Raw genomic sequence first — 19,328 nt, 5'->3', positions numbered from 1 at the left:
CCGGGAAGTGGGCGGGCGAAGCCCGTCCACTGCTAAAGGATCCCCCCCCCAGCCTAAGAGGGGGATCCACAGGACCTGGATACCAAATAAATCCGGGGGACAACTAATGAAATAACAGGGACAGGAGTGCGATCAAAGGGTCAAACGAAGGGAAAAAATATGGAACGCTTCACGAATTTGCGTGTCATCCTTTGTAATGTAAAGCAGTGACTCTCAACCTTTCCCAACCACTGTACCCCTGGCAGGAGTCTGATTTGTCTTGCCTACCCCCAGGTTAATAATAACTTGCTTACAAAATCAGATGTAAAAATACAAAAGTGTCACAGACACTATTACTGAAAAATTGCTTCCTGTCTCATTTTTACCATATAATTATAAAAGAAATCAACTGAAATATAAATATTGTTCTTACATTTCAGTGTGTCGTCTATAGAGCGGTATAAACAGGTCATTGTCTGTCTGAAATTTTAGTTTGTCTTGACTTCGCTAGTGCTTTTCATGGAGCCTGTTGTAAAACTAGGCAAATATCTAGATGAGGTGATGTACCCCCTGCAAGACGTCTGTGTACCCCCAGGGGTAAGTGTACCCCCAGGGGTAAGTGTACCCCTGGTTGAGAACCACTGATTTAAGGAGGGCTTCTCCCGACATTCACAGGATATTTCCTATCTCTCTCGTTATTTGGCTCTGTTATTGACGAAAGTTTTAGCATCATCGCAGAGAAAGAAAGCTAAACTAGCATCCTTCCCATCAGCAAATAGTCTGCGCATGGCAGACAGAAGCCCACAGCTACTTTTACCAATAGATGGCAACTGGGATTTATCCTCAGGAAGATCACCCCCGCGGTGGGATTCATTACATTCCCTCTCCAGGTCCCGTTTCGTTCCCGGCCCTTGAGAGTCTGCTTTAGGATCCAAGAAATCAGAGTGTGGTTCCTAAGCGTGGCGAGCGGAGAACGCTGTGGAATACGAACAGTCTGGGAGTGGTAGGGATAGAACGGGGAGCGGATGAACGCTCCAACGCTGGGACAGACACCGTGGTGTCGAAGGCAGACCCTGATACTGAGGCAGAAGGAAGAAATCTCTTGGCCTCACCCCCATCATGCTCAAATAAACCAGAGGTTGAAATTGAGCTTTTTACTCTCCCTGCTCAAGCTCTTTTAGACTCTGTTTTATTCCGTTTATACGAATGAGAAAGGGCAGAGAAAATAAATGTTTTTCAGCACATCCCCAACTCAACGGGACAATAATCAGGGATGAGACAATCTACCCCAAAGGGGAAACTTAGCAGCTCTAACATTCACTCTGCTAAAGGGGGTGGGGGCCAGAGCAGACTAAATGAGATGTTCAGGGTCGATCTGGACTAGGAAAAGTGGTGGAGGGTCAGGGGGAAATGTGCGAGTTAACCCAACCACTTTTCTCAGTCGGGACAAACCCAGTTTCCTGCTGAAGCAGAGGTAGGATCCCCCAGGCCTCTGGGCCTCTCACAAAAGGCACTGTGGGAATTAGTCCCTCTCAGCAGTGCTGTCTGAATGCAGAGGGGACAGGGAGAAAGGCCAGAGGGGGTGAGTGATAAGGGTCTTATTTATGATCCCCAAATGTTCAATAGCCCCAGCACCCTGCTCCTTCTGATTCCCAGCTCCACCAGCCCCACCCATTCAATCCCGCCATTCTCTGCCCAACATCCTCCCTCCTGGTCCCTTAGCATTTAATCCCTCAGAGCGCAGCGCCCTGGGGGATTTGGGGAGGGGAGGAGTTACCAGCCCCCAGGGACACTCCCCCTGCAGGGAACAGCTCCAGGTAATTGGGGGAGCCCAGCCTAGGGGCTGGTGGAAGATGTGGGGTGGGGACAGGTGTATAGAGTGAAGGTGAGGTCTGACGCAAGTGCCCTTCTCCTCATCTCTAAAGAAGGGGGATCCCATCTGGGAGGGGAAGGGAGAGGGGGGAACTTCAGCCAGGCAGATGGAACGGCTGGAGGCGTTTCTCTCTCCCTTCCCCAACCTGTGGCCCATCAGCTCAGCAGCCAGGGCTGCAGTGGGAGGAGAGGTAATGGGGGCTTCTCCTTCTCTGCCTGGGGTTGGAAACAGGACCCCAGCACAGTGGTTCTTGGAGTTAATGCTCTATTAGGTTGCATGGGGCAGTTCTGCCCTCTGTGGTCTTAGTCTCTCTGCAGACTCAGGCAGATCTTGCTGCACCAGTTATGGTTGGGTCTCGGTTTCAAGTTTTCCGCTGCAAACGTGAGGGCTCTAAACTTGCTCCAGGGTGGTTTTATGTAATTAGTTATTTTATTTATGAAAAGCAAAATGCTGATCTAATCAGGTGACTCCAGGAGGTGGGGCCTCATTGTCTTCTCTACTTTTCCTATTCCCTCATTTTGACTCCTTTTCTTGTAATCTGCTGTAGATAAAGTTTCACTCCTTTAAATTATTTTAAAATGTTATTTTTATTCCTCTAAGCACTTCATCATTAACGTCGTGAACATTGTGCCGATGGATGTTATTGTGCTATTTAATTTGTATTTTTAATAGCAAATAATCATGGGAAATACTAATAATTGCTAGCAGCTTGAGCAACGAGATTTCACAGCGTTTCTAGTGTAACATTTCCTGTTTGTATTGCAGTCTTGTAACTGGCAGTTTTCCTTTCTAAATTTTTGTTCTTTTTTTCTGTTTTTGATAAAGCTCACTCTTTGGGATCTTTTGAGTTTGAGGCTGACTGATTTCCTGGGCTGGTGTCAAAACTGCTTCAGCAAAAAGAATGAGGAGGACTTGTGGCACCTTAGAGACTAACCAATTTATTTGAGCATAAGCTTTCGTGGGCTAAAACCCACTTCATTGGATGCATGATGTGGAAAATACAGTAGGAAGATAGATAGATATATACACACACACAGAGAACATGAAAAAATGGGTGTTGCCATACACACTATAACGAGAGTGATCAGTTAAGGTGAGCTACTATCAGCAGGAGAAAAAAAACCTTTTGTAGTGATAAACAGGATGGCCCATTTCCAACAGTTGACAAGAAGGTGTGAGTAGCAGTAGGGGGGAAAAATAAGCATGGGGAAATAGTTTTACTTTGTGTAATGACCCATCCACTCCCCATCTTTATTCAAGCCTAATTTAATGGTGTCCAGTTTGCAAATTAATTCCAATTCAGCGGTTTCTCGTTGGAGTCTGTTTTTGAAGGTTTTTTGTTGTAATATTGTGACTTTTAGGTCTGTAATCGAGTGACCAGAGAGATTGAAGTGTTCTCCGACTGGTTTTTGAATGTTATAATTCTTGACGTCTGATTTGTGTCCATTTATTCTTTTATGTAGAGACTGTCTGGTTTGTCCAATGTCCGTGGCAGAGGGGCATTGCTGGCACATGATGGCATATATCACATTGGTAGATGTGGAGGTGAACGAGCCTCTGATAGTGTGGCCGATGTGATTAGGTCCTATGATGGTGTCCTCTGAATAGGTATGTGGACACAGTTGGCAACGGGCTTTGTTGCAAGGATAGGTTCCTGGGTTAGTGGTTCTGTTGTGTGGTTGCTGGTGAGTATTTGCTTCAGGTTGGGGGCTGTCTGTAAGCAAGGACTAGCCTGTCTCCCAAGATCTGTGAGAGTGCGGGATCGTCCTTCAGGATAGGTTGTAGATCCTTGATGTTGCACTGGAGAGGTTTTAGTTGGGGGCTGAAGGTGACGGCTAGTGGCGTTCTGTTATTTTCTTTGTTAGGCCTGTCCTGTAGTAGGTGACTTCTGGGTACTCTTCTGGCTCTGTCAACCTGTTTCTTCACTGCAGCAGGTGGGTACTGTAGTTGTAAGAATGCTTGATAGAGATTTTGTAGGTGTTTGTCTGGTGCCACAAGGACTCCTCGTTCTTTTTGCTGATACAGACTAACACGGCTACCACTCTGAAAACTGCTTCAGTTTCCTTTGATCCACCAATGGGGATTGCCTTAATCCACTGTTATTTTCCATTGTGCTTTTTCACATGTCACAGCTTGTGTGTAGAAAGAACTTGGTTCTCCAATGTTCATGGAAGGCCAGAATTTGAAAAGTTGACAGCCACTAGATCCTTTTAAAAATCCTACAAGGCGCCTAAATTCTCTTAAAAATCTGACCCTTAGGGCATTTGTATAAAATCCTTCTCCAAAGGAAATTTCCACTATATTTTTTACTAAACATACAACCCCGAGATGGATTGAGAATCACAAGAACTGAAAACTCATGTTATACCCCCAAAAGTCATAAGATAAAGAAAAAATTAAATGCATTTTTTATTCTTTTTGTTTGCCTGTCCGTGCCTTTAGGGTGCATTCATACTTTTGCTGTTAGTTCTCCCAAAGGACCCATATATCTAAAGTGGTTGTACAATCCTGTACCATTTGATGCCATTTTGCACTTCCAGTAATGTGATTTCTCCCCTTTTCTAACTGAAAATTTCTGTGAGTAACCCTCCATCCTGCACACATTGAAGTACACACTTTACTCTTCTATGACTTCATTTATTGCAGATATAAAAGGCAGTTTTTCTACTGATTTCTTTAGGCTTCCAATTGTCTGTTTTAATTTCATAGCCTTGTATGTGTGTTACCTAGTTTGTTATGATACGTTTCAGGGATGTTCTTCATTCTGACACGTTTACTGATTTGTACTGCCTATATCAAAGACTTTTTCACTTTTTAAAAAAATTATCCTGTTTCTCCTCAGGTGGCGGGAATAGTGCTGACCTCACTTAGTTTGCCTTTTGGTGAAACCAAAGGGCCTTTCCTCCATTATGTTTTTGCAGTGGGATAGCTAAAGCATGTTAGTTAAAAACACCCATTGTCTTAGCACTGCAGATACAGTGACTATAATGTTGACTGTGACGTTAAATGGGTTTGCGGGCTAAAAACTCTGATACGGATTGTATGGCTACTATTCCTGCTCCTTTGGCAGGGGTTGCATCTGAATGTCTGCACCCATTTGTGTGGGTGTCCTGGAAAACCAGTTAAAGCATTTAAAACTAAAGGAATTAGTGCCCCCCCTCCCCAATTTCCCTTGTTCCTTTCCTTTTACTTATTCATGGCTTGTCTACCTGGTGTGACACTGCAGGTGTGAAGTTAATGCAAATAACTTACAGATGTTCTCATTAAGAAGTAAGGTGGCCTTAATTTTGACAGTGGCAGTCAGGGCAATCACAGAAGATTGCAGAGAAGGAGCGAAGCCGTGGGGCGCTCAGCTCATCTTCCCTGAGTGTTGCGCTCTGTAGAAAAGCCATTAGGCTATTTCACAGGTGTCAGTTTTGGCCTGGCAGAATTTCATTAAGGCTGAAATTCAAGGTGATCTCGCTCCTCCTCTCGCTCCTGCAAAGGACAGGACATCTTTCATGAGCAGGAGAATGGAAGCCGGATAGTGTCATGGATCCTGCTGTGCCCACAGAGGTTGTTGGCCTGACTGTACAGTGATCCCCTTTATAAGCAATATAGACAAAGTGGGGGCACTTTTGTCCCATGGCAGTGAACCAGTTGATCCACATATCACTTCCAAGTCTGTTACCCCTCTTACGCTATGATGGCCAGATTAGTAAGCCCACGACTGTGGTATTCATCAAGGTGTGAGGACGCCCCCAGCCAGGCATAGCAAAAGTATTTTCAGCTCACATCAAACATTGTGATGTGTCTCGGCACATATGCAGAGCACGGGGCTAATCTGGCTCAGAAGCATCCACAAATAGGGTACGGCTGCAGTTACTAGACATGCGCTGTGTTTGTTTCTGAAGCTGTGTCGGCTGTTTTCGTTGTCGGCAAACCACCTGGCGTGGCCACTCCCTGTTTTTTCACCTGATAAGGGAGGCAATCAGAGGTTAAGGCAAGGGTTGGGAAAATGTTCTAAATATATCTGCTTAGAACAGCCCTGGGATATCAGCGACTGCTCAGTGCAGGAGCATGCATGAATGCTGGGTGGGATGGGTTTGCTGACAGCGCTGAGCAGTGTTTTGAGAGGAATGAGGCACCATATTCTTCAGATCTGATGAAGCCAGGTGGCTACGCTACTTGTGGTCACGTTATAGAGACTTAGGGGTAGATTCACAATGGTACACAGGCACCCAACGCACCCACACCCACCCCGGCGAAGCTCAGAGGTCTGAGTTTAGGTATTTAAGTCCCAGTTTAGGATCCAGTGAGAGATACAAAACTCCTGACGAGCCCCAAAACCTATACTTTCAAGGTAGAATTTCCCTAAGGAGCCTTAGTTTCTGCCAATGAGCATGAGCCCTGCTGCCTTCCTGTGGGCATCTGGATGCCTGTTTCCTGCCGAAGCCCCAGAGTGATTCAGGAACAAGGGAGAGGACAGGCAGGTGAATCTCTCTCTTGCCTTCAGGACACAATCCGATAAGTGTGCTCACAGGCCCACTGACTGGATTGGGTCCCATTCAAAATCTGGCTGGAAAAGGAGGCCCTGGGGTTGTTATCCAACTTCTAGCCCAATGGTTAGTGCACTTGCCTGGGATGTGAGAGACCCAGGTTCAATTCCTGCCTCAGAGAGAGAGGAAGGCTTTGAGGAGGGGTCTCCGACATCTCAGGCGAGTGTGGTAACCACTGGGTTAAAAGTGATAAGGTGGCACCCTTCTCCTCTGGCTGTTTTAGGAGGCGCCTGCTCTAGCTTGTTCTAACAAGGAACGGCTTAGGTGCTTGAGCCGCCGGACTCCAGGAGCAGGGCACCTCCCTGCAGTGGGGACTTAGGTACCAAACTCCAGGAGATGGGCAGGGTTTAGAACATGGCCCTGTGGTCAGTATCTCCAGTTGGTTAGCTTAGGCCAGTGGTCCCCAAACTGTGGGGTGCGCCCCGCTCCGTGGCTGGAGCCAGGCCAGCCCCACAGCGGTCAGGGAGGGAGCGCCACCCAGCCATGTCCCCGCCACCAACCGTGGCTCCCAGCTCCGTTCCCAGCCCCTGACCCAGACCCATCCCCGGCTGTGGCCCCAGCCTCAGCTCCCTTACCCCGTCCTGGTTCCCCCTCCCGCCCCCCACGAGCCACGGCCCGGCTCTGGCTCCCGAGAGGGTTGGGGCCCAGACAGGAGTAATGAGCGGGCCATCACCATGAAAAGTCTGGGGACCACTGACTTAGGCGACTCCTTGCCTAGTGGGCTGGCTTTTTCGGATGCCATTCTAAGGCACCCATCTCTCCCTATTCACTGTATAGGAAGCCTAGGCACCTAACTCCGCTTTGTGGATCGCAGTGATGTTCCCGTGACTTCCTAGGTGTCTAACAGTTAGGCATCGCGACACTCAGCATCACAACACCTCAGTCCCTTCGTGAGTCTAGCCCAGAGGCCTGTCCGTCACTGCTGAGAGAGGTGGTTTTTGTTCTTTGCTTTGGGGTAACTAAGGAGCAGGAGTGATGCTGAGGTAAAAACACAGCGAGGATAAGGCAGTTTGACTTTCGCAGTGAGGAAAAGGCCTGAGGAAATAGCTGGGAAATAAGATCAGAGAGGAACTTGTTAACATAAGTGTGCCAAAGTACAGACCTGCAGATATGTGTTACAGTGACAGTAGGGGGATAAGTCAGTCTAAGGGTATGTCTACACTACAAAATTAGGTCGAATTTATAGAAGTCGGTTTTGTAGAAAGCGGTTTTATACAGTCGATTGTGTGTGTGTCCACACAAATGCTCTAAGTGCATGTCATCGGCAGAGTGTGTCCACAGTACCGAGGCAACCATCGACTTCTGGAGTGTTGCACTGTGGGTAGCTATCCCACGGTTCCTGCAGTCTCCACCACCCATTTGAATTCTGGGTAGAAATCCCAGTGCCTGATGGGGCTAAAACATTGTCGCGGGAGATTCTGGTTACATATCGTCAGGCCCCCCTTCCCTCCGTGAAAGCAAGGGCAGACAATCGTTTTGCGCCTTTTTTCTTGAGTTACCTGTGCAGACGCCATACCACGGCAAGCATGGAGCCCGCTCAGCTCACCGTCACCGTATGTCTCCTGGGTGCTGGCAGATGCGGTACTGCATTGCTACACAGCAGCAGTTTATTGCCTTTGGCAGCAGACAGTGCAGTTTGACTGGTAGCCGTCATCGACGTATTCCTGGGTGCTCTTTTAACCGACCTCGATGAGGTCAGAGGCGCCTGGGTAAACATGGGAGTGACTCAGCCAGGTCATTTCCCTTTTTAAGTTTCGTTTCATGGCGATTCAGTCCTACCGGTAGTGCACTGTCTTTTAACCTCCAGCCAGCAGAAGACGATGGCCAGCAGTCATACTGCACTGTCTTCTCCCGAGCACCCAGGAGATGACGATGGCTAGCGGTCGTACTGCACAGTCTGCTGCCAGCAAGATGTACAAAGATAGATGAATTTTCAGAGTAACAGCCGTGTTAGTCTGTATTCGCAAAAAGAAAAGGAGTACTTGTGGCACCTTAGAGACTAACCAATTTATTAGAGCATAAGCTTTCGTGAGCTACAGCTCACTTCCTCAGATGCATATCGTGGAAACTGCAGCAGGCTTTATATATACACAGAGAATATGAAACAATACCTACTCCCACCCCACTGTCCTGCTGGTAATAGCTTATCTAAAGTGATCATCAGGTGGGCCATTTCCAGCACAAATCCAGGTTTTCTCACCCTCCACCCCCCCACACAAATTCACTCTCCTGCTGGTGATAGCCCATCCAAAGTGACAACTCTTTACACAATGTGCATGACAATCAAGTTGGGCTATTTCCTGCACAAATCCAGGTTTTCTCACATCCCCCCCATCTCACCCCCATACACACACAAACTCACTCTCCTGCTGGTAATAGCTCATCCAAACTGACCACTCTTCAAGTTTAAATCCAAGTTAAACCAGAACATCTGGGGGGGGGGGGGTAGGAAAAAACAAGAGGAAACAGGCTACCTTGCATAATGACTTAGCCACTCCCAGTCTCTATTTAAGCCTAAATTAATAGTATCCAATTTGCAAATGAATTCCAATTCAGCAGTTTCTCGCTGGAGTCTGGATTTGAAGTTTTTTTGTTTTAAGATAACGACCTTCATGTCTGTGATTGCGTGACCAGAGAGATTGAAGTGTTCTCCGACTGGTTTATGAATGTTATAATTCTTGACATCTGATTTGTGTCCATTTATTCTTTTACGTAGAGACTGTCCAGTTTGACCAATGTATATGGCAGAGGGGCATTGCTGGCACATGATGGCATATATCATATTGGTGGATGTGCAGGTGAACGAGCCTCTGATAGTGTGGCTGATGTTATTAGGCCCTGTGATGGTGTCCCCTGAATAGATATGTGGGCACAATTGGCAACGGGCTTTGTTGCAAGGATAAGTTCCTGGGTTAGTGGTTCTGTTGTGTGGTATGTGGTTGTTGGTGAGTATTTGCTTCAGGTTGCGGGGCTGTCTGTAGGCAAGGACTGGCCTGTCTCCCAAGATTTGTGAGAGTGTTGGGTCATCCTTTAGGATAGGTTGTAGATCCTTAATAATGTGTTGGAGGGGTTTTAGTTGGGGGCTGAAGGTGACGGCTAGCGGCGTTCTGTTATTTTCTTTGTTAGGCCTGTCCTGTAGTAGGTAACTTCTGGGAACTCTTCTGGCTCTATCAATCTGTTTCTTTACTTCTGCAGGTGGGTATTGTAGTTGTAAGAAAGCTTGACAGAGATCTTATAGGTGTTTGTCTCTGTCTGAGGGGTTGGAGCAAATGCGGTTGTATCGCAGAGCTTGGCTGTAGACGATGGATCGTGTGGTGTGGTCAGGGTGAAAGCTGGAGGCATGCAGGTAGGAATAGCGGTCAGTAGGTTTCCGGTATAGGGTGGTGTTTATGTGACCATTGTTTATTAGCACTGTAGTGTCCAGGAAGTGGATCTCTTGTGTGGACTGGACCAGGCTGAGGTTGGTGGTGGGATGGAAATTGTTGAAATCATGGTGGAATTCCTCAAGGGCTTCTTTTCCATGGGTCCAGATGATGAAGATGTCTTCAATATAGCGCAAGTAGAGTAGGGGCTTTAGGGGACGAGAGCTGAGGAAGCGTTGTTCTAAATCAGCCATAAAAATGTTGGCATACTGTGGGGCCATGCGGGTACCCATAGCAGTGCCGCTGATATGAAGGTATACATTGTCCCCAAATGTGAAGTAGTTATGGGTAAGGACAAAGTCACAAAGTTCAGCTACCAGGTTAGCCATGACAGTATCGGGGATAGTGTTCTTGACGGCTTGTCTCAAAACAAGAAATAGACCAGATTTGTTTTGTATTCATTTTCTCCTCCCTCCCTCCGTGAAATCAACGGCCTGCTAAACCCAGTTTTGAGTTCTATCCTTGAGGTTTTGAGTTCTATCCTTGAGGGGGCCATTCTGTTTCTCGCAAAGCCACCCCTTTGTTGATTTTAATTCCCTGTCAGCCAACCCTATAAGCCATATCATCAGTCGCCCCTCCCTCTGTCAGGGCAATGGTAGACAATCGTTTCGCGCCTTTTTTCTGCGCAGACGCCATACCACGGCAAGCATGGAGCCCGTCAGATCACTTTGGCAGTTAGGAGCACATTAAACACCACACGCATTATCCAGCAGTATATGCAGCACCGGAACCTGGAAAAGCAAAACCGGACGAGTAGGCGACGTCAGTGCTGTGATGAGAGTGATGAGGACATGGACACAGACTTCTCTCAAAGCACGGGCCCTGGCAATGCGGGCATCATGATGCTAATGGGGCAGGGTCATGCGGTGGAATGCCAATTCTGGGCTCAGGAAACAAGCACAGACTGGTGGGACCGCATAGTGTTGCAGGTCTGGGACGATTCCCAGTGGCTGCGAAACTTCACATGCGTAAGGGCACTTTCATGGAACTTTGTGACTTGCTTTCCCCTGCCCTGAGGCACAAGAATACCAAGATGAGAGCAGCCCTCACAGTTGAGAAGCGAGTGGCAATAGCCCTGTGGAAGCTTGCAACGCCAGACAGCTACCAGTCAGTCGGGAATCAATTTGGAGTGGGCAAATCTACTGTGGGGGCTGCTGTGATGCAAGTAGCCAACGCAATCAAAGATCTGCTGATATCAAGGGTAGTGACCCTGGGAAATGTGCAGGTCATAGTGGATGGCTTTGCTGCAATGGGATTCCCTAACTGTGGTGGGGCCCTAGACGGAACCCATATCCCTATCTTGGCACCGGAGCACCAAGCCAGCGAGTACATAAACTGCAAGGGGTACTTTTCAACAGTGCTGCAAGCACTGGTGGATCACAAGGGACGTTTCACCAACATCAACGTGGGATGGTCGGGAAAGGTACATGACGCTCGCATCTTCAGGAACTCTGGTCTGTTTCCAAAGCTGCAGGAAGGGACTTTATTCCCAGACCAGAAAATAACCTTTGGGGATGTTGAAATACCTATAGTTATCCTTGGGGACCCAGCCTACCCCTTAATGCCATGGCTCCTGAAGCCATACACAGGCAGCCTGGACAGTAGTCAGGAGCTGTTCAACTACAGGCTGAGCAAGTGCAGAATGGTGGTAGAATGTGCATTTGGATGTTTAAAGGCGCGCTGGCGCAGTTTACTGACTCGCTTAGACCTCAGCGAAACCAATATTCCCACTGCTATTACTGCTTGCTGTGTGCTCCACAATATCTGTGAGAGTAAGGGGGAGACGTTTATGGCGGGGTGGGAGGTTGAGGCAAATTGCCTGGCCGCTGGTTACGCACAGCCAGACACCAGGGCAGTTAGAAGAGCACAGGAGGGCGCGGTGCGCATCAGAGAACCTTTGAAAACCAGTTTCATGACTGGTCAGGCTACAGTGTGAAAGTTCTGTTTGTTTCTCCTTGATGGAAACCCCCCACCCCTCCTCGGTTCACTCTACTTCCCTGTAAGCTAACCACCCTCCCCTCCTCCCTTCAATCACTGTTTGCAGAGGCAATAAAGTCATTGTTGCTTCACATTTATGCATTCTTTATTAATTCATCACACAAATAGGGGATAACTGCCAAGGTAGCCCAGGAGAGATGGTGGAGGAGGGAAGGACAAGGCCACACAGCACTTTGAAAGTTTAAAACTTTAAAACGTATTGAATGCCAGCCTTCTGTGCTTGGGCAATCCTCTGGGGTGGAGTGGCTGGGTGGCCAGAGGCCCCCCCACCGCGTTCTTGTGCATCTGGGTGAGGAGGCTATGGAACTTGGGGAGGAGACGGTTGGTTACACAGAGGCTATAGCAGCCGTCTGTGCTCCAGCTGCCTTTTCTGCAGCTCAACCATATGCTGGAGCATATTAGTTTGATCCTCCAGTAGCCTCAGCATCCTGCCTCCTCTCATCACGCTGCCACCACCTTTCAGCTTCAGCCCTCTCTTCAGCCCGCCACCTATCCTCCCGGTCATTTTGTGCTTTCCTGCACTCTGACATTGTCTGCCTCCACGCATTCGTCTGTGCTCTGTCAGTGTGGGGGGACAGCATGAGCTCAGAGAACATTTCATCGCGAGTGCATTTTTTTCACCTTCTAGTCTTCGCTAGCCTCTGGGAAGGAGAAGATCCTGTGATCCTTGAAACACATGCAGCTGGTGGAGAAAAAAAAAGGGACAGTGGTATTTAAAAAGACACATTTTATAAAACAGTGGCTACACTCTTTCACGGTAAACCTTGCTGTTAACATTACATACATAGCACATGCGCTTTCATTCCAAGGTCACATTTTGCCTCCCCCCACCGCGTGGCTAGCCCCTCATCTCTCCCCCCTCCCCATGGCTGACAGCGAGGAACATTTCTGTTCAGCTACAGGCAAACAGCCCAGCAGGAACGGGCACCTCTGAATGTCCCCTTAAGAAAAGCACCCTATTTCAACCCGGTGACCATGAATGATATCACTCTCCTGAGGATAACACAGAGAGATAAAGAACGGATGTTGTTTGAACACCAGCAAACATACACTGCAATGCTTTGTTCTACAATGATTCCCGAGTACATGCTACTGGCCTGGAGTGGTAAAGTGTCCTACCATGGTGGACAGAATAAGGCTGCCCTCCCCAGAAACCTTTTGCAAAGGCTTTAGGAGTACATCCAGGAGAGCAGCGAATGCCAGGGCAAATTAATCATTAAACATGCTTGCTTTTAAACCATGTATAGTATTTTAAAAGGTACACTCACCAGAGGTCCCTTCTCTACCTGGCAGGTCCGGGAGGCAGCCTTGGGTGGGTTCGGGGGGTACTGGCTCCAGGTCCAGGGTGAGAAACAGTTCCTGGCTGTCGGGAAAACCGGTTTCTCCGCTTGCTTGCTGTGAGCTATCTACAACCTCATCATCATCATCTTCCTCGTCCCCAAAACTTGCTTCCGTGTTGCCTCCATCTCCATTGAAGGAGTCAAACAACATGGCTGGGGTAGTGGTGGCTGAACCCCCTAAAATGGCACACAGCTCATCATAGAAGCGGCATGTTTGGGGCTCTGACCCGGAGCGGCCGTTCGCGTCTCTGGTTTTCTGGTAGGCTTGCCTCAGCTCCTTAAGTCTCAAGTGGCACTGCTTCGGGTCCCTGTTATGGCCTCTGTCCTTCATGCCCTGGGAGATGTTGACAAAGGTTTTGGCATTTCAAAAACTGGAACGTAGTTCTGACAGCACGGATTCCTCTCCCCATACAGCGATCAGATCCCGTACCTCCCGTTCCGTCCATGCTGGAGCTCTTTTGCGATTCTGGGACTCCATCATGGTCACCTCTGCTGATGAGCTCTGCACTCACCTGCAGCTTGCCACGCTGGCCAAACAGGAAATTGAAATTCAAAAGTTCACTGGCCTTTTCCTGTCTACCTGGCCAGTGCATCTGAGTTGAGAGTGCTGTCCAGAACGGTCACAATGGAGCACTCTGGGATAGCTCCTGGAGGCCAATACTGTCTAATTGTGTCCACAGTACCCCAAATTCGACCCGGCAAGGCCAATTTCAGCACTAATCCCCTTGTCGGGGGTGGAGTAAGGAAATCGATTTTAAGAGCCCTTTAAGTCGGAAAAAAAGGGCTTCGTCGTGAGGACGGGTGCAGGGTTAAATTGATTTAACGCTGCTAAATTCGACCTCAACTCCTAGTGTAGACCAAGGGACAAAGACAGACTTTCTGCCTAATGGCTTGTGTTTACAAGGTATTCCCAAGACTGTCTAGAAAGCATTACACCCTTCACAGTGTTTTGTGTGCATTAAATGTTTGTTCACTATAGAATCATAGAATATCAGGCTTGGAAGGGACCTCAGGAGGTCATCTAGTCCAACCCCTTGCTCAAAGCAGAACCAATCCCCAATTTTTGCCCCAGATCCCCAAATGGCCCCCTCAAGGATTGAACTCACAACCCTGGGTTTAGCAGGCCAATGCTCAAACCCCTGAGCAAATGCCCACGGGAACAGGACAGTAGTCAGTTCTCCACGGCAGAGGGAAGGTGATAGAAACAGAGAGTGAACAGACTGGAAGGGGCAGCAGGAACAGTAAGTGGGGAGGGAGGTTCCCAGCTCCCAGCCCTGCCCAGATCCATTCCCTGCACACCCTGGGCAGACTGACTCTCCTGGAAACAAGGTGAGGAGCTGACAGAGCAAAAGCCACTTCCTGTCCCAGACGAGTGCTGGGGGGATGCGCTGCCCTCTGGGCCAATGTCAGGGGGATCCCCAAAATGGCTCCTTTGATTCTGCTCTTTTTCCAACATTCTGCTCAGAGATGCTCTTATGAGGAGGGTTTAATGATGTCCTGGTGGGGTTAGTTCTGCTGGGAGGGGCCTTGCCTGGGTGGTAGTAAACTAACTGGGTTTCTTCCCAGCATGGCAAAGTCCGGAGAGTCTGTCTCCAGGGAGAGAGCCTGGGGGGAATCAGGCTGTGACATGGACTCAAGCCCCTTCTGAAACCTCCCCCATCGCACCTCTCGCCCCAACAGGCTAAAGAATCACATCTACATTTCGCTCCAGATTGTCCTGTCTTCCGGGAGACGAGGAAGAGAAATGGCTGTGATGGAGCCAGCTCAGGTAGGGGATTTTCAGGGAGCTGCAGCGGGGAGGGGTGCTGCAGATGAGGAGGGGCAGGAAACACACAGGGTGAGGCAGGGAGGGGACAGGGTGTCATAAACCTGCCATGATATGTTCAACCCGGGACCTGATTTTCTGAACAGGCCCATTGGCGGGGGGGAACATTCCCCCATTTCTAAACCAGGAAATGCCACCCTGGGCAGGGCTGCGAAAACTGACCAGACTCCCAGTGCTGGAGCCTAAACCAACTTGGAAGAGGCTGCTGTGAAATACAAAGGGAAGCTTTTGGAGTTCCTGTCCCCGGCTCAGAGCTCTGCTTCCTGTATCAGCCTGTGTCTGGCAGGCGTGTGGTAAATGAGAAGACCCTGCCCTGCTCCATGTGCGGGGGGAACAAGGTGTCTGGCTGGTCTGAGACCTGGGGTGAGATTCTGTCTCTGGCCTTTGTTGTTTCAGATGCCGGTGACCTTCGAGGAGGTGGCTGTGTATTTCACGCAGGGGCAGGGGGCTCTGCTGGACCCCGCTCAGAGAGCCCTCTACAGGGACGTCATGCAGGAGAACTATGAGACGGTGACCTCGCTCGGTAAGGGTTTCCTGTCCTCTCAGTTATTAGAAGATGCAGGGTCTGCATATCTGAATCTAGACAGGTTCTTCCCTGGTCAGTTAGATCGGAGGGGAATGGGCTCCATAATGCACAGCTGCTGTGTGAGAGAAACTTGCATCTCCGTGCCCTCTCCAATGGGACTAACTTAATGGACATGCTAAACCATCACCACCCCTCCAGCTTTCAAAGGGGCAGAAGCCATGTATTGTCCTATCTATATTGTTTCTCATTTCCCCACAGAATCCCTGGTCACCTCCCTCCTTGGGAATAGCTCCAGCCATGGGGAATGCTCTGCAGGTTTAGAAATAGGAATGGATTTAACATTAGAGCTCTGTGTGTATCAGCAAGGCCCACAGAGTGCACAGATCCTGGAAACTCCTAGTGAGGGCATGACAATTCTCCTCACCTCCCCAGACATCTGCCTCTCCCAAGGGGGTTCTGTGACCATGTTCCCGTCCTCTTGAATTGCATGATCCCCCATCACAGACACAGGTTCAGCTCATGGAATGCCCTTTGTGTCAGAAAAAGAAAAGGAGGACTTGTGGCACCTTAGAGACTAACCAATTTATTTGAGCATAAGCTTTCGTGAGCTACAGCTCGCTTCATCGGATGCATTGTGTCAGATGCTCTCTCAATCCTCTGTGCACCCTGATCTGGTCTGATTTCACCCCCTATGCAGGATTTCCCATTCCCAAACCTGAGCTGATCGCCCAGCTGGAACGAGGGGAGGAGCCGTGGGTCCCAGATCTCCAGGCCTGCAAGGAAAGAGAGATCCTGAGAGGCACCCGCACAGGTGAGGACTGACACAGAAACCATCTGGGGAATAAAGGAAAAAGCTGAGCATCCCAAAATGTGGTGTGAGTGAGTGCCCCCAGTTCTTCCTCATCTCACCCAGGGCAGGGCTGTAGTCAGCAGATATCGCTCATGACTTGCTACCCATCCTGTTAGCTGCAGGAGTTTACTTCCCAACTTTTCTTCCCTGTGAGTGTTTGGCTGGGAAGTGGAGGCAGAATCCAATTGCTCAGTCTTCACAGCATTAGCATGTTGGGTTTTCCCTCTGTGCTATTCCTCTTTCTCCCCAGCACAATGACTCCTTTCTGGATTGTCTCTCTCCCAGCAGGTGATGAGCGAGGGAGTGAGAACGAGGAGGGGAATCATCATGAGGATGTTCCTAGGGAAGTGGAATCACAAGGGACCTTTGTGGGAAGATCTGAAGGGAATTTTTCCCAGTGCTTGGAACAGGGAGAAGCCTGGGGAAATTGGCACAGGTCAGAGAGGCTGCTGGGAAACCACCCAAGGAAAAAAGTGGATGAATCTATTATATGTGGGGGAGGAGACAAGGATCCCACAGCCCAGCAGACAAATCCCAAGGAAGAGAAACCCTACCACTGCCTGCAGTGTGGGAAAGGATTCATTCTGAGATCACAGCTTGTTACACATCAAACAATCCATAACAGCTCAGACTTTAATACCCATGGGAGAATCGACACAGGAGAGAGATGCTATCAATGCCTCAAGTGTGGCAAATGTTTTAATTGGACGTCAGCACTTATTACACATCAGGCAACCCACATGGGAGAGAGACCCCATAAGTGCTTGGAGTGTGGGAAAACCTTCAGTAACAGCTCAAATCTTACTAAACATCGGAGAATCCACATGGGAGACAGACCTTATAAATGCCTCGAGTGTGGGAACTGCTTCAGTCAGAAGACCACCCTTATTATGCATCAGAAAACCCACACAGGAGAGAAACCCCATAAGTGCTTGGACTGTGGGAAAAGTTTCACACAGAGATCAGCCCTGAGTACACATCAAACAATCCACACAGGAGAGAGACCCTATAAATGCCTCGACTGTGGGAAAAGTTTCATTCAGCGCTCACACCTTCTTCGACATCTGAGAATTCATACTGGGAATAAACCTCATAAATGCCTCCACTGTGGGAAAAGTTTCATTCAGAGAACAAACCTTATTTCCCATCAGACAATCCACACAGGAGAGAAGCCCTATAAATGTTTGGACTGTGGGAAAAGTTTCAAGAACAACTCCTACCTCACTAAACATCGGACAATCCACACGGGAGACAGTCCCTATAAATGCCTCCTCTGTGGGAAAAGTTTTGTTCTCAGTTCTGACCTGATTGTGCATCAGAGAATTCACACAGGAGAGAAGCCCTACGTATGCTTGGACTGTGGGAAAAGCTTCAAGAACAACTCCTACCTTACTAAACATCGGAGAATGCACACAGGAGAGAGACCTTATAAATGCCATGATTGTGGGAAATGTTTCAGTCAGAAGTCATCCCTTAGTACCCATCAGACAATCCACACTGGAGAGAGACCCAATAAATGCTTGGACTGTGGGAAAAGTTTCACCCAGCGATCAGCCCTTGTTATACATCAGAGAATCCACACAGGAGAGAGACCCCATAACTGCTTGGACTGTGGGAAAAGTTTCACGCACAGATCAGCCCTCCTTAGACATCAGGCAATCCACACAGGAGAGAGACCCCATGAGTGCTTGGAATGTGGGAAACGTTTCATTCAGAGATCAACCCTTATTAGACATCAGGCAGTCCACACAGGAGAAAGACCCCATGGGTGCTTGGATTGTGGGAAATGTTTCACCAACAGATCATCCCTTATCAGGCATCAGGCAATCCACACAGGCGAGAGACCCCATAAGTGCTTGGACTGTGGGAACAGTTTCATTCAGAGATCGAACCTTATTATACATCAGAGAATCCACACGGGCTATAAACCTCATAAATGTCTGGCCTGTGGGAAAAGTTTCAGGAAGAGCTCGTACCTTACTAAACATCTAAGAACTCACAAAGGTGTGGGAGACCCCAGGAACAGCTTGATTGCGGAAAAAGATTCAATCCTAGCTCACACATCAGTGATCCACAAAACGGAGCGACCTTAAACATGGGGGAAGCTTCATTTGGTGCTCCCAGAGTATCAGACATCCGCGAATCCGCACAGGGAAGAAACCGCTGAGATGTTCTCAGTGTGGAAAATGCTCCGAGAGGAGCTAACACCATGTGGGACATCAGAGACGCCCCCACACAGCCAGGAAATTCTCTGAGTGCCCTGACTGGGGCTGGCCATGGAGACCAACCCATTTCCTCATTTCCCACACACATCAGGGACGTTTGGCTTCCAAGGATCCAGCAGCCCATTGCTGGGGTGAGGATCCAGCAGCAGCTGAGCATCAGCTGGTCAGTGACCTTCTGGCTCTGCCTGGTCTAAGCAAACCCCAGGCAGAGGAGAAGCTCCCATCAGCCCCTCCTCCCTGCTGCAGCCTTGGCTGCTGAGCTGATGGGCCACACGTGGGGGAAGGGAGAGAGAGAAACTCCTCCAGACACTCCCCCTGCCTGGCTGAAGTTCCCCCCCCTCCTTTCCCCTCCCAGACGGGATCCACCTGCCATGGCGATGAGGAGAAGGACACTTGGGCCAGGCCCTACCTTCACTCTAGACAGCTGTCCCCACCCCCCATCTTCCACCAGCCCCTGGGCTGGGCTCTCCCACTTACCTGGAGCTGTTCACTCCCCTGGGGGCTGGTAACGCCTCCCCTCCCCAAATCCCCCAAGGCGCTGGGTTCTGGGGGATCAAATATTGAGGGACCAGGGTGATGGATTCTGGGGTAGGAAACTGGGGATTGAATGGTTGGGGCTGGTGGAGCTGGGAAGCAGGGGGAGCTGGGTGCTGGGGTATTGAGTGTTTGGGTTTCATGGATAAGGGGCGAGGGAGAGCACAGGGGTAGAGAGGTGCCTCTCCTCACAAGCCTCCTCTGCCCCTTCCCCCTGC

General features: G+C 49.2%; 1 protein-coding gene across 1 annotated transcript in view; it reads left to right on the top strand.

Moving 5' to 3' along the window:
• The first annotated feature begins 14,985 nt into the window (after positions 1-14,985).
• LOC140897874 (uncharacterized) overlaps positions 14,986-19,328 on the top strand; it is a 19,012-nt gene continuing 14,669 nt past the window's right edge. The window contains exons 1-3 of the mRNA XM_073311067.1: positions 14,986-15,498; positions 16,199-16,312; positions 16,637-18,319. Of these exons, the coding sequence (XP_073167168.1) occupies positions 15,273-15,498; positions 16,199-16,312; positions 16,637-18,319 (2,023 nt within the window). The 5' untranslated portion in view covers positions 14,986-15,272. The remainder of the gene's footprint in view (positions 15,499-16,198; positions 16,313-16,636; positions 18,320-19,328) is intronic.

The sequence above is a fragment of the Lepidochelys kempii genome, chromosome 14 (genome assembly GCF_965140265.1).
Source record: "Lepidochelys kempii isolate rLepKem1 chromosome 14, rLepKem1.hap2, whole genome shotgun sequence".
In the NCBI taxonomy this organism is placed as follows: Eukaryota; Metazoa; Chordata; order Testudines; family Cheloniidae; genus Lepidochelys; species Lepidochelys kempii.
This window is presented reverse-complemented; position numbering and strand designations above follow the sequence as displayed.